Source organism: Manis pentadactyla, chromosome 9 (assembly GCF_030020395.1).
Source record: "Manis pentadactyla isolate mManPen7 chromosome 9, mManPen7.hap1, whole genome shotgun sequence".
NCBI lineage: Eukaryota > Metazoa > Chordata > Mammalia > Pholidota > Manidae > Manis > Manis pentadactyla.
The window spans coordinates 118,083,960-118,099,148 of NC_080027.1; the positions used below are offsets into that span (position 1 = coordinate 118,083,960).

Genomic DNA, 15,189 nt, shown 5'->3' on the forward strand with positions numbered 1-15,189 from the left:
CACTCTGGGATCCAATAATGTGGCCTGAAGGTTTAACCAGGTGGCAAGAGGGGTGGCAACTCCCTCCTGCTCACCTGTCAGCATAAAGTCATCCAGTGACAGGAGCTTTGATAGGGAAATCAGATGACAGTCTGCAGTCAGCAGCGATTTGCTGGTTGATCATGGGCATCAAGGAATTCAATGTTTGTTGGGTTCCTCTGTATTTACTGGCACTATAAAATGACTGTCTTGTCAGTCATATCTGAGAACCTAATTAATGGTGCCATCGGAGAGGCTTCCTGGATGAGGCAGAGTGATTATATGTCCTCTGCACCTATGATGAAAAAGGCTGAGGTGAAAGGGTGAAAGGGTAGGGGAAGGGCGATTCATTTTAAGCATCTACAGTGGCGGGCCAGTGCTTTCATGTAAGTAATCTTGTATTGCTTTATACCAGATCAGAAAAGCAGAGATTTTTCCCACTTTTTGAGAAGGAACCTGAGACTCAGAAGTAAGATGCCTGTCTAAGGTCACACAGTTAGGTGACTGAGCTGGGACTTAGTTCTGTCTGACCCTGAGCCCATGCTCCTGGTTTGCTACCACGGGTACCTCCCCGAGACCTGGGAGTCCTTGGTACAGGGTCTAGGTGGGTCTGAGGCTGCCCGCATAGGACACAGGGGTCTCCAAGTTGAGATGATGGAAGAGCTGCCACTCTCCCTGCCCAGGGCCTTCCCCGGCTTCTCACTGATCTCAGGACCACTTGTCCTTAGACCAGCAATTTACATAAAAAAAGACAATCTATTACAGGTGGCTTCCCACAAGTTCAGATATGGGGTGAGTCAAACTATAATAAGACCCTGAGTACCTGCCACATTCAAGAGAAGCCAGAAATAACAGGGCTTTCCTGTAATAATCAGCCCCGGGGAAAGCTGATTGTGCTGAGCTCAGAGTCCGATTCATGAGACTGTATTGCTGCCTGTCCATCCTCTTCATGAAGCAATGTCATCATCACTAAGTACCTGTAGGATGTTTACTGGATCTGGGTTTGATGGCTTGGGTACAAGTCCCTTGCAGGAAACTGTTTTGTGACATGTAGCTACTGAGCCTTGGTTTTCCTCTTCTCTAAAATGGGGATAGTAATGTGTCCCAGTACTCAGATACGTGCCGTTATAAGGAATACATCGAAGTACCATTAAAGTGCCTTGCAAGCTGCAAAGTGCTGTGCCAGGGTCTGTCATTGTTAGGACAGGTTTGTTGTGTGCAAGGCCTTTCTTGCCCTGTAAGCTCTCTGAGGACACAGAAGCCTTTCACGTGAGGTTAGTTTTTACTTTTCACTGCCAACTGCATTCGCTTAGGGTCCAGATCTGCAGATGGCAGTAGCATTCATAGCTGTAGCTCTGCCTGGGGACTTGGCTGAACTTTCTTGCCCTGGGATGTGGTGTAGATCAGGATCCCCTGGGGGAGCTTCTTAAGTTACAGATTCAAGGGCTTTCCATCTGGAGATCTGAACGCAGTAGGTCTGAGGTAGGGCCAGACAAATGATGTTTGAGAAGCGTGCCAGGTGATTGTGAACTGCAGGCACGGCCAGATCAAAGGCGACCCTGGCGCAAAGGCCAGGACGGTGTTCCGGCAGACCGCCCTTGGGGATCCCCAGCCTCCCGGCCTGGGGTGATGGAGAGCTTGGGGTTGCTTCTCTGGAAGAGGCCAGCAGCAAGGGGGAGGTCCTGGCTACTGGAAAGCTGGGAATGAGTGTCAAGAAATGGTCAGAGGCGGCAGTCACCGAGTAAAGCCCCGGGAGGCCCAGCAGGGAGGCCGGCGCGCCGTGAGCCTCGGCCCTTGGGGGCCAGGCCGAGGGGGCCCCGCCTTGCAGCTGGGAGTCGCGACTAACCGGGCTGGTCGTTCTGTCTCACTCCAGATCGTGTTCCGGAAGATCAGCGACGTGAGGCGGGAGGAGGAGGAGCGCATGAAGCGGAAGAACGAGGCCCCCCTCATCTTGCCCCCCGACCACCCTGTCCGCAGGCTCTTCCAGCGCTTCCGGCAGCAGAAGGAGGCCCGGCTGGCCGCGGAGCGGGGCGGCCGGGGCCCGGACGAGCAGGACGTGGAGAGGGGCAGCGTCCTCGCCGAGCACGCCGCGGCCGGCCGCAGCCTGCTGGGGGCCGGCGTGGTCACCGTGCGCGAGAGCCCCGCCACGCCCGTGGCCCTCCCCGCGGCGGCCGCCCCCGCCGGGGCCGACCGCGCGCGGCTGCACGCGCCCGGCAACGAGTGCCTGGGCCCCAGGCCGGGCGGCGGCGACTGCGCCAGGCGCAAGGGCTGGGCCCGCTTCCGGGACGCGTGCGGGAAGGGCGAGGACTGGGGCGCCGTGTCCAAGGCCGAGTCCATGGAGACGCTGCCCGACAGGACCAAGGCCTCGGGCGAGGCCACGCTGAAGAAGACGGACTCGTGCGACAGCGGCATCACCAAGAGCGACCTGCGGCTGGACAACGCCGGGGAGGCCCGGAGCCCCCAGGACCGGAGCCCCGTCCTGGCCGAGGTCAAGCACTCCTTCTACCCCATCCCGGAGCAGACGCTGCAGGCCACCGTCCTGGAGGTGAAACACGAGCTGAAGGAGGACATCAAGGCCTTGAACACCAAAATGACCAACATTGAGAAACAGCTGTCTGAGATACTCAGGGTATTAACTTCCAGAAGATCCTCTCAGTCTCCTCAGGAGCTGTTTGAAATATCGAGGCCCCAGTCCCCCGAGTCAGAGAGAGACATTTTTGGAGCGAGCTGAAAGGTCTTTTCGGGAAAATGTCAAAGACCAAAACCTAGCACCCCACCCTGGACCCGACCCCGGCCTCACACACCTCCACGACCAACAACCTCCAAAGCAGGCTTCCCCTCCCCGGCAGAAAATCCAAGTGGGACCCGCTGCCTAGGCGCACACTCTCTGGGGAAATACGGGGAGCGGGGTGTGCTGTCACCTTGCGAGATGGCGGCTGCATCCGAACCGTCTTGGCACAATTTTGGAAAAGGGAGCGTGCTGTCTAAAGGGTATTTTCCTTCATTTCTAGTTTTTTACTGCCATGATATTTGTAAAAGAAGAAAACTACCAGAAAAGAGCAGCAGCCTTTCGGGGATTGGGGGGAGAGCACCGGAGAACCCCTCCCGTATATACCATGTTGGGCTTCTCCAGCCAGACCTCCGAAGACTGCGGCGACTGCGGTGGGCACAGGGATTTCCCAGCATTCCCTGTCCCTGTACAGCCTGCGCCCGACGTCATCATGTATTTTCCTACAATAGTCGTTTGTACCGAGCTGGGGACAAAGGGGCGCTTGACGGACAGGGAGCGTAGAGCCTTTCAGCTTCCTGTCTCTAATGGTTAAGGCCAAAGAGCAGCTGAGGGGCTGTGGGTGCCTCCCATAGACACCTACAGCCGGGAATCCTCAGGCCTCCTTTCCCAAAAGGGGTCAGCCAAGCGTAAGAGCTGGACAGGGGCCCTGGGGATCCAGAGATTCTCTGGGCTGTGCCCCGCAGCCCGCTCTTAGGGGTGGCCAGTACAGTAAGGAGGGCTCCCGAGGCCCTGCTCCATGCCCCTGGGCTCATCACACAGGCTCCTTTGTCTCCCTCCCTCAACCCCTTTCCAAATGTTCCTGTGGCCATTCCTCAGGGTATGGGGCATCGGCAGGAAGGGTGACGAGCCCAAAGTTGCTTTATTAGCAAAGCAGGCACACAGATACACACATACAACCTCAAAAAAATGATTGTAGCAAGTGCTATGTTTATATTATAATTCTCATTGGGATTACCCTTCAGAAATTTGTATATTGTCCACTGCATGGGATCATTATAGGACATTTGGGAGCCACTCTTGGCCTTATTTTAAAGCTAACCTCTTTGTATCCTACTAAAGTGAATAGGACTTTGAGAGAAATCCTGAGAAGATTTCAGGGCCACAATCATACTTGCTTCAGGAGCTGGAAAGAGAGAACAAGGCAGCGGGTTTCAAGCTGTCTCTGAAAGGTGGTGCAGAGAGGTGGCCATGGGGCTGTGGTGTGCAGGGAAGTTCTGAGCACAGAGCAAAGACCATGGGAGCCACCTATGGGCCACCCAGGTCCCTATGCCACTGTGCTGGGGGACACTCCACTGCCTCACAGTCACCTGGGGTCAGGTTCTTCATGTGCTTGGACTTCCTTGAGTGGCATCTGAGAAAGGAAAGAAGAGGTTTCTCCCAGGCAAAGTGGAGCTAGCCCACATATATGTCCTGCAGGGAGGCTCAGAACCCTAAAATTTTACAAGCGGAGTTGGAAGTTGAGCTCTGAAAGTTAGCTTTGAAGGAGTGGATTAGGAGTGCAGGTGACTCGGACTATTGATGACAGCGTGGAAGCATACAGGGCGCTGACCTGTGTGTGTCATGCCACAGCACCCCATCTGCAGTAGCCTGCCTGGTGTGGCTTTGATGCAGAGATTCTGAACTCCAGTGTCAATTCCCCTCAGTGCAAAAGGGAATCTGCCAGGTCAGGACTTGCCCTACAAAAGACAGTCAGCATTTCTGAAAGCCTCCTGACTGCCCACCCTCCCAGCTGCCCCATTAGTCCTCGGGGGGCCACGGCACGTCCCGGGACTTGGCCCTCAGTTATCTGTGCAGAAGGGGGCTGACCTCTCCTGGCTACCCACGGTTGGCACAGATGGCCCTGGGGAGCAGAGTCTGGGAGGTCGAGGGTAGGCTCCTTCCCCAGAGGCCCTGTACACTCACACAGCTTCTCAAGAGAGGCTTATGGTAGCGGCCCCTGGCTTCTCGAGGCTTCGACAATATTAGATTTAGCCTCATGGGGCAGCATACAAAGAAGAAGTGTATTTTCACCAGGCTGTGTCATGACTATTTATGACTCTGGATGAAGCTGTGAGGTTTTCAGACTCTTAACATTTTAGAAGCTGTCAAGTAGTCCTTGGGGTTGTAAAATATCTGGAATCCTGTCTGCCCCCAAAACGTTCTAGTTTACCATTCTTAAAACTTGCTCACTAACCTGCTTCTGAATTTTAGGACCCACACTTTTAAGGCTGGGTAAGGGCCCTGATAACACCACCATCCAGCTTCAGAAGCACCTGCCTGACTCTCCAGGGACTTGATGACAGCACCCTGCAGGCCAGAACAGAGAGGCCCTGCCCTTTCCTGCAGCTGTCTAAAGGATGCAGTCTAGGAAATGACTTCCCCTCTGGAACTGAAGGGCAAGGATGCTCATTGATGAGTGAGGCTTTGAAGACCAGACTTGCTTGGGGGGAAAGGAAAGATTCTTTAAGGTACTCCTGGATTAACTAGGATTCAGACCGGGCTAATGCCTGCAGTCCTGTGGTGGGACTCTGCTCATCTTGGGATTGTCAGACCCATAATATATGCTCCCGTAGTGACAGCGAGAATACCACAGGTGCAGCTCTGTATGCTTTGATTCTCCATTTAAGGACTTTAGGGATTTTTGCTATAATTGTTTTCACTGAAAAAATATATATATATTTTAAATGAGCCAAACTTTCTCTCCTTTCATTTTTCTGATACGCACTTGGCCATTGGCTGCTTTGTGCTAACTACCTACTTTTGCCCAGATGTTCCTCTGGGTTCCCAAGCAAGGACCAGAGCTTCAGACACCGCTGACCAAACCTTCTGCTATAAACCATTATCGGGTGGCTGCAGAGTGAAGAGAGAAGCAGAAAGACCCTAGGTATTAGGCCGAAGTTTTAGATTTCTGGAAAGTCACGCTGAGAGGTATTCACCTGAGCTAGTTTTCCGTTTGGAAGACGGGACCTAATGTATTATACCATTATGTATTATACCATTGCCCAGTAATTCTGGGTTACTTGATCTCTTACTTAGACTCCATACCTTGAATGTCATTCAGAGGAGGGTTCCATTTCCCAGAGAGGACCCTGACAGGCTGCTTTGGAGCAGGAGGCTCTGCGCCTACACTAGGCTTCCTGTTGAACGTGCTGTGCCCTGCTGATGAGGTGTGGGGTGAAGGGTGAGTCTATGAAATAAGATGGTCAAGAAGGTGGTGTGCTATTCTTAGTGGAGGGTGGGAACTCCAGCTTTGAGTGCTGCCGTCCCATACCCACAAGGAGCCCTCCCCCACACGTGGTAAGATCGCCAGAGGAAGGAAAGGGAGGCAGCCATCTGGTTGAGAAGCCCTGGTCTAGTGCACAATTTTGGTATCTCCACCTTCATCCGTCTTCTTCCCTCATGCTCAGACCTCCTGGCTTGGTTCTTTCTAAGACCATTCTCTGTATTCTGGACCTCAGACGACTTCTGTGTGCAAAGAGTTTACAGCTAGTAGTAGGCTACCAGTGGCTTAAAAAAACTGATGCTACAACAATGGGCCCAAGGGTTTCCCATTTCTTGTTATCTAATTCCTGGGCCTGTTTTACCCTCAACCTTCTAGATGCTTCATGCTGTGGCTGGCCAAACATCAGGCCCTTTCCTGGAATCCTCTTTCAGAACTGGACATAGCATGGCTCAGAGTACAAATGCACTCCATCACACACCACCTCATTCTGCAGGCTCGGCTCCCAAATCCTTAGGTGGAAGGTGAAGATATGAAGCCACCTGTCAGGCTTTCTGTCCAAGCCTGTGTGGGGACTAAATGAATGCCTTAGGAGTACCAGGTGGAGGAAGAGCTTCATCTCCCTTTGTTGCATTGACCACCCTATGGCATGTGCACCCTCCAGAAAATTTTAAGAGCTCTGGTGGAGATACAGGTTGCTACTGTGCATTTGATGACTAGATTGTACAATCTTTTGCAATAAAGATGTTTAGCCTTAAGACCTCGGCATGGAACTCCGACGGTGGTGGAGCTGGCAACGCCCTGCCCGTGGTCACCCTCCTCACATTGTGTTGCGTAAAGGTGAGCCCCACCGAGGGCACCGTCAGACCCCTGGGCAGCCCTTCTTCTGTCACTACATTGCCGTACTGCCTCCTTGCTCGCTTCAGTGAAAACCACCGTCACCAGCTCTTGCACCTCCAACTGGAGGAGATTTCAGTGTCCTCTCAGCACCGACTTCAGTCATCAGAGAAAGCACCATTTTCTCACCCAAGATGTTCATGTTGAGAAGTTTTAATTTCCACCCTCCAACCCCCACAGTTCAAGAGAATCAGTGTGAATGTGCTTGCAGCTTAGTTTCAAATGAAGCTTCGTTCTCATGTGAGCATATCGGACTTACTCTCCTGCCTCTAGAACTGGACTCGAATGCCCCGCAGGTCCCAGACCTGGTGGGTGACCTCCCCGCCCCACCATTACACCTTTCTTAGAGCCATTGTCTCTTTGTAACTTCTGAGTCAGCCAGCAGATCCATTAGTTGTTCCATGAGAGGCTCACAGATCTTGATCAGGATATGAACTGCTTTTATGTTAAGATGCAACCCTTCCTAATGAATGTATTCTCTTAATATTCAGACGCTATACTTGTGCATCAGTTGGAGACTTTCCACATCTGACATTTCACAGACACAGCAAGGACATTTCTACTCATGAGCAGTTCGCCTTTCTGGGGCTTCTCCTTATATTAACACTGTTACCTTTGAGTCCCACCAAATCCTTCACTGGGTTTCTCTTTCTCCTCAGCATCTGTCACTTTTCCAAATGAGCATGAATAAACAGAAGGGCAAATGAGCTGATACTCTTTGTGGTCAGCTAAGGATGCTGCCAGGAACTCCACCGTATGTCTGCAGCTCCGGAATGTTAAAAGGAACATGCGGGCCCCTCCATTGATGATACTCCCTTCTCAACATTTTTAAACAAGCACAAATGATATTTGTAAAAAAAAAATGTTTAATTTTATTTATTATGGTAATAAACTATTTTATACATGATACTTGCTTTTGCCTTTCCATATATAACTTTAGGGCATTGAGTTGGGTGTTCTGACCTGAGATGAGAGATCAAAGATGATGCTTTCTATTCCTTTTCAGAGGCTTGGGCAGCTCTAACTTGGATTGCAACTTTTACTGTGGCCTTTGGAGGACTTAAAATTCTAGAGACACCAAGATTGCAGGTCACAGGTAGCAAGAGAATGGTTGTGAAGGCGTTTTGCCACATAATCTTGAATCAGCTCTATCTGCTATACAAATGTACAGAGATGCCTTCAAAACCTGACATCACTGGAAAATCCTGGTACAACACATCGGTTTAACATGTATCTGAGGTGGACCTCCCATTTAGAAGTGAGGTTTTTTATTTTGAATGGTTTGTATTGAAAATTGTGTAAGATATATTAATGTCTCCCTGCCTTTTAAAATACAGTGTAAAAAATATAAATGAATCTTTTCAGAATGACTGTTAACGATATGAGTTCTGATCTGTGTTTTAATTCACTGATGATCTCAGAAGTTATTAGGGTAGAGGACTGCTGGGCCCTAAGCTAACTGGCTCTATGTACCAATACTGTTTCAGTTCCGCTTGGTTTCCATAGTATTACTTCCTGCTCAGGGCAAGATGCTCCACAACATGGCCAGCCTGAGTCCTTATTTAATACCAATGGACTGCATTTCAAAGATGGTGCTTCTCTTTCTACAGAAGAACTTCTTAATTCAAGGATGAGGTGTCTGTGATGTGGGCCATACTCGGGCCTCTCCTTGATCTCACAGGGCCACACTATGAATATAGTATTTCTAATGACATTCTTCCCACACCCTATCACTTAATTACATTGCAGAAAACAATAGTAAAAATCAGGATGATATTGCTTAAAATTCCAGATGATTGATGATGTCCATTTCGAAAGTCTCACCAAATAAATCACCATCGATATCCTCAATGGTGAAAACAATCTCTCTTGTGAATATGATTTTTATAAATAGTTGAAGGACTGGTAATACAGAGCTAAGTAATAGATACTACCTTCTGGGTACCAGATGGGTTTCAATTATAAAAAGGAGGGATTTTGTTTGTTTGTTTTATAAAAAAAAAATTTCCCTGAAGAAAGACCTCAAAGAGGCTTCTCAACATACACTGTGAAAGGCCAGTGTTGTCAAGATAATCTGGCTTCTCAATACTTGGTTCCATTGTATGGATATGCTCTGGTACACCTGCTAGAAAACAAACTCATGATATCACGGCTAATTTCTCCAATGTAGTCACTGATTATGTTATTTTAAACAGGCAAGTGAGCAGTCTTAATTTCTCTGAGAGAAACCCCCTCAACTAAATTACTACTCTTCCAATATGTGGATCATTATATAATTATACATGTGATCGATATATTTTCTTTTCAGGTCTTCAGTCTTGAATAGAACAAAAGGTTTTCTGCTGTCACTTCCAACAAATTAATATAAAGAAATTAATCTTCTTGCATGGCCCCATTAGTCAGAATGACCAAGACATGGGTGTCCTTCAAATGTCCTGCTTCCCTCCTGGGAGATCGTCTTGGTCATTCTGCTTGGAGCTGTCAGCTTGCCCACAAAGCTAGGCTGGGGTCAGAGGATCCTGGGGCTGGAAGTGACCTTGGACCTCGTCCAGTTGTTGCAAGTTGCCCGGGGCTGATGACAATGGAAAGTGATGCATCAGATGTTTCTCAGCTGCAACTGCTCTGCCTGCCCAGGCACCTTGAGAGTCACTCATTTAAAGCAGCTCCAAGGTTTTAGTTCGTATGCATGAAGAGAGACATGTTATCATCTTCATATTACAGTTGGGGAATAGCAAGAAGTTAAAGGAAGAAAAGAATGGTCCTGACTGTCCCACGTATTGGTTAATCGGGCCTCAGATATATAGCTAATCATTTATTAACTCCTGCAAACCACTCTAAATCATGGAATAGCTTAAAAGAAATTTGGGATTATTACTTTCAAGTATATTCACTGACTCTTCTGATAGAGTTAATGAATGAATAAGCCTATTTGTTTTTATAGAAATGGTATCTCTAAAGAATTCAAAATATTTTTTAATATTTATATATGTACATATATTAGACACCTCCCTACAATTGTCTTCACACTCCTTTTTCCCCTTAGCTAGCCCTTCCTTCCGTGTAAACTTCACCCAGACTCCCTCTGGCTGACCACACATCCTGAACTAGGTTAGCCCCTGAAGTTTTACTGTATTCATTTGATTGCTTGCTGTGCCCCAGCCTCATTCCTTCCTTAAAACTCCTCAGCACCTTGGAATCGTTCGCCACATCTCCCTCTCCTTCACCCCACAGCAGCTGAGGCGACTGCTGCCTGGGCCTGCCAGTTCCGCTTTGGCCTCCGTCCTTTGCCGCAGCTAAGATGGTAGGCGCCCACACCATGTTGTCCACCTACAGCCCCCTCCCCTCTCTCTCTTCCAAGCAGGGTAGCTGGAAGAAAAGATATCAGTAGAACTCTAGCAGTGCAGATCTCATGGAGTTAATAACTATGACCAGGACACAGGGACAACACCAAATAAACTCAAGATGGAATGGCACAGACCAGGTCCAAGTGAACGTCCCACTCAGTGGCACTTTAATTCACGAGCTTGAGATGTTCCTAGCTCTCCCACAATTGGGTGCACCATGGATTCAAATGTTAAAGCTCTGTACTTACCCTCTTCCCCCTCAAACAAAAACCCAAAGCTAAACAGGAGTATTCTGAGTTATCTACTTCTTGGGGCCATAGTGGCCTCTCAACATCTTTCCAGAGGAGTGAATGATTAAGAGTTATGTATGTTTCTATTTTAAACATTTTCCTCAAAAATAATCAAAACAATATTACAAAAATGTGAACCATCTATGTGGTAGAAAAGGCTCCATTTTACTTAATACACAACAATGGAAACCACAGAGTGGGAAGGTGGCTTTGGGACTTGTGTGGGAAGAGGAGACCGCAGGATACCATCCTTTCTGTTTGTGACTTGCCCGACAGCACCTGTTTGTGGACACACTTCTCCCTGGGTATTATATGCTGCTTCTTCATTGGGAAACAATTAACTGTCAAGTGGAGGAACTGCCATGCTCACACTTCTCTGCAAATCTAGGGAACAAGCAGCCAACTGTAGACAACCCGGGTGATGTTCAGACAACAGGTCTCCTTGAGTGCTGGCTTCTTGGAATGCATGGACCGTATTCCATCCTCTTTGGCTGGATAATTAGAACCACAGCTATGCCTTTGGTTGCCTCCCTGCTGAGGAGCTGTAGCGTGAAGCTCAGACCCCAGTGCTGGTTCTAGAAGCCACACTGCAGGACATGCGGAGGAGGTCACTTACATGTCACCAAAGTTTTTCAGAGATACTGCCCTGTGGAGTGGAGGACAGGCCTATCACTAATCAGGATTTCTCTGCCTCCAACAAGACGTGTCCATTACATTTAATTCTCTGCAAAGGAGAAAGAACCTGAAGGGCCCTTGGGACTGGGTTCTAGACAATAGTGCTGCCGTGTGTAGCTGGGCATGAATCTACTGCTCTGGACCCCAGCTTACTCAACAGGAAAAGAGTGGGGCTGGGCTGGGGGAGATGATCTCCAAGTCCCCAAAGTGAAATAACTCTCTGGTGGTCAATTTTCTATGAGAGCTCAAGCTCTCAGTGGTGGAGTAAGGTAACTTCAACAAAAGATGAGCAGATCAAGCACTGGTTCCTTGGAGGTTATCCGGAGTACAGGATAGGGCGGAACACCATCTGCCCTAGAGGGGCAGCCCTGGAGGGGGCAGCGGTGAGGGCTGGCCTGGGCCCTGCGGCATTAGTCTGTGCAGTAGGTCTGGGCCCAGGCGATGCCCACATGGGAGTAGCAGTACAGGAATCCCAGGACAGAGAGGGTCACCCATGGCCAGCCTGCAGGGGACAGAAATGGAAGAGTGGTTAGAAATGCCTGCAGTGGGACTTCCAAAGGTGCAAAACTGTCCCCCTCTGGAGAAGGCAACCCAAAAAACCACATGGGCCTTGGTTTACACAGGAAGACACATACCTCCTGGGGAGTTTGCTCTAAGGAACACCAGCAGGTTGAACCCAGCATTCCCGCTGAGGTCAGCCTAAAATAGTGTGCTATCAGATGCAAATCATGTTCACCAATAGGACAAGCTTTTAAGGAGTACATATTTAGAAGAATAAAGCAGTTAATAGCCAAAAAAGTGGAAAAGTCCATGGGTCCCATAGCGAATCTCAAAATATAGATAGACCAGTATATCAAATTGAGTGCCATCTGGAAGTGGGCAGAAGGGAGAGCCAAAATTCAACATTTGCTTCCAAACTCAATGCTTTTACTGGTTCTTGCTATAAGTACTTGTCTTAGAATAGCTGATGTTCTTTTTTCTTGTCTTTTTTTAAATTAACAGCAATTTGCATTACTCAGTGATTTCCATGTCTTCTATATATTTCACGTATTCATTTACTGGGAGCTCTGGAGAGCCAGAGGTGCTGAGGAATATACTAGACGCCAAAATAGAAAGATCAAGTCCTTTGTCAAAGATGCTCCCACTCGTAGTTTGGAAAAGACACACACACCCCTGGGACTATGAGCCATATAATACGTGCTAGATAATAATGTGTACAGAGCACATTTACACTGGGCCACGCAGGATGATCAAGAGGTTGTCAGGTGCAAAGGACCAGAGAGAAGCCACCACCAGGAAGACCACCGGGAGTGTGAACACCAGAGGACCATCCGGGGCTCAGGGATCATGTGATGTGGGCAGTGCACAGATAGGGGTGGGCAGGGTAGGGACAGAAGTAGGGAGGAGGCAGTGGGGAGACACTGAGAGTTATAACTGGGTTGACCGTCAGCTGCTATGATCACTAATATGACACAGGTTCAGTCAGTACAGCACTGTGGTCAAGTGTACAGGCTCCTAAGGGGGGATTAGACTCAAGTCCAAATCCTGGCTGTGACACTTGCTGGCTATGTGACCCTTAGCAACTTAACAAACCTCGAATATGAAACTGGGGGATAGAACAACTCACTCAACAGTGTACTTACAAGATGTCAGGGACTGAGCCCTGTCCCCACTCCATTCATAGGGTGAAGCCCTAACCCCCAGGAGGTGGTATTTGGAAGTGGGTCTTTGGGAGGTAAAAAGGTTGAATGAAGTTGTGAGGGTGGGGCTCTTCCTTAGAAGAAGAGACACCAGAGAGCTTCTCTGTCTCTGCTGTGTAAGGACCCAGTCCATCGGCAAGTCAGGGAGACGGGCCTCACCAGGACCCAAATCAGCGGGAATGCCCATTCTGGACTTGCCAGCCTCCAGAGCTGCGAGAAATGAATGTCCGCTGTTGAAGCTCACCCAGTCTGTGGTATTCTGTTACGGCAGCCCTAAGGACTGTGGGAAATGGTGTGAAGACCTGCACGGAGCCTGGCCTGCGGTGGGCACAAAGGGGAGGTAGTGAGAATGGAGGTGAGAGGCAAGGGGACTTTGTCCTTCAAGATTAGAGTGACAGCAGGGGAGCCAAGCCCCACGCCTCCTCCTCGCTCCTGTCTTCAACTTGCTCCTGAGACTGGCTTGGCACAAGAATTCTCCCAGGCCACGAAGCCAAGAGAAGTGAGGGGAGCAGAGGGCCCCCACCAGCCTGGTCCTGGGACCAGCCCTGCAGTGCCCCCTCCTGTCGGATAGTCACCAGTATATTCATTTCCTGTGGCTGCTGGAATAAATTACCACAAACTTAGCGGCTTCAAACAGCAGAAATTTAAGCTCACATACTCCTGGAAGCTGGAAGTCTGAGGTCAGGGTGTCAGCAGGGCCGCCCTGTCTCGGAAGGCTCTACGGGGGACCCCGCCTTGCCTCTTGCTGCTTCTAGTGGCCCGGGAAATCCTGGCTAATGGCCAGAGTCTGTGTGTCACCTCCCCCGTGGGTCTGCATCCCCTCCTTGGTAACACCAGGCATTAGATTTAGGGCCCTCCTAAGTGGAGGAGGATTTCCTCCCAAGATCCTTAACTAATTACATCTGCAAATTTCCAAATGAAGTCACATTCGGAGGTTCCAGCCTCACCTGAATTGGGGGGACACTATTCAGTCCAGTGCATCCAGGCCCTTTTTCAAGCTTCAAGAAGGACCCATCCTGCCTGGAGGCCCTCAGACCTCTCGCCTCTGTGGCTCAGACACGATGCCAGGGCATGTGTCAATACACACTCCTCAGTGGGCTCGGGGAGCAGAAAGAGGAAAGGGGGCTTCAGGCACAAAAAGCAGTCCCAGACTTCAGCTGTGTTTAGGGTGAGGCACCAGCAGCTGTTTGCTAAACACAGAGCCCAGAGGCTGGCTGCGGAGGTGGGAGAGAGGGGACGGTCCATGGCACAAAAAACTGGGCCTGGGGCATTGCACAGGTGTGCTTGGCCTTGCGGCTATCAAGGGACGTCCCTGTGGAAGCTTTGGCCCAGCACATGGAAGTGAAGGGAGGAGTGCCCCCAGCACTTCCCAGAGGTGAAGCACATACGTGTCCAGTTCGGACCATGGCAGGGCCCTGACAATCTCCCTACTTACTGTACACCACGCAGGGCAGCAGCTACAGTACTTAGAAGGCTTGTAATCCTGCCTCTACTGGGAGACCCTAGTAGGGCGTCAGGCTTGCCATCTACACTATGGGAATAATAATAATAATAATAATAATGATAAAGCATATGAACTAAAATCAGACTACAGATTTGTAGTGCTCTTAAAAAATACCTCAGAAATGCACAGGATTACTATAGGGCCACCTGAGAATTCTACGGCATACCCAGAGCTCACTGGCCTTCTTAATGCATGAGTCTTCCTACAGATATTAACCCAGTATGTACCAGATGGCCGCCAAGGACCCATTATCCTTTCCTGACCTTAGGAGTAAGATAGGTGATAACAAGAGAGAGACAGATCCTACAAATCACCTTCCCACAGTATTCAACTGACACTGCGTGAGCATTCGCTGCCTGCCAGGCCCTGGACTACACACCGGCATCACCCTCTGTTGGTGGCCTGAAGGCACAAGGTCTTTGACTGTGGCAGCTGCTAACCAGGCACTGATGTGGCCCAAATGCAGGTGTGGGGGTGGGGAAGGACTGGGGCAGAGCCTCCTCTTCATCAGGGCTCAGGTGATGAAGGATCATAAAGCTCAAGAGAAACTGGGATGGGCTGTCATTCTGGCAACAGTCTGAGGGCTGCTGTGATGCATAGTCAGCCTAGCTTGTCAGCCGTTAACAAAAACGGCGGTGTCAAAAAAGGGTTCTGTCCTGCCAAAGGACCCCCTGCTCACCCTGCAGGCTTCTCTCCCCTGGCCTTTCCCCACTCTGTCTTCTCCTTCTACGAGACTTCCCAATCCTTAGCATACAGTTAACCCCCATATCC

General features: G+C 49.7%; 2 protein-coding genes across 9 annotated transcripts in view; one reads left to right on the plus strand and one right to left on the minus strand.

The window, feature by feature from the left end:
* The window catches only part of KCNH1 (potassium voltage-gated channel subfamily H member 1), a 358,999-nt gene extending 353,066 nt beyond the window's left edge, over positions 1-5,933 (plus strand). For both annotated transcript variants that reach the window (XM_036912446.2, XM_036912447.2), the window contains exon 11: positions 1,892-5,933. In XM_036912446.2, the coding sequence (XP_036768341.1) occupies positions 1,892-2,749 (858 nt within the window). In that variant the 3' untranslated portion in view covers positions 2,750-5,933. The remainder of the gene's footprint in view (positions 1-1,891) is intronic.
* A 4,748-nt stretch (positions 5,934-10,681) lies between these two features.
* HHAT (hedgehog acyltransferase) overlaps positions 10,682-15,189 on the minus strand; it is a 281,084-nt gene continuing 276,576 nt past the window's right edge. For all 7 annotated transcript variants that reach the window (XM_057508006.1, XM_057508004.1, XM_057508003.1 and 4 more), the window contains one exon: positions 10,682-11,716. In XM_057508006.1, the coding sequence (XP_057363989.1) occupies positions 11,625-11,716 (92 nt within the window). In that variant the 3' untranslated portion in view covers positions 10,682-11,624. The remainder of the gene's footprint in view (positions 11,717-15,189) is intronic.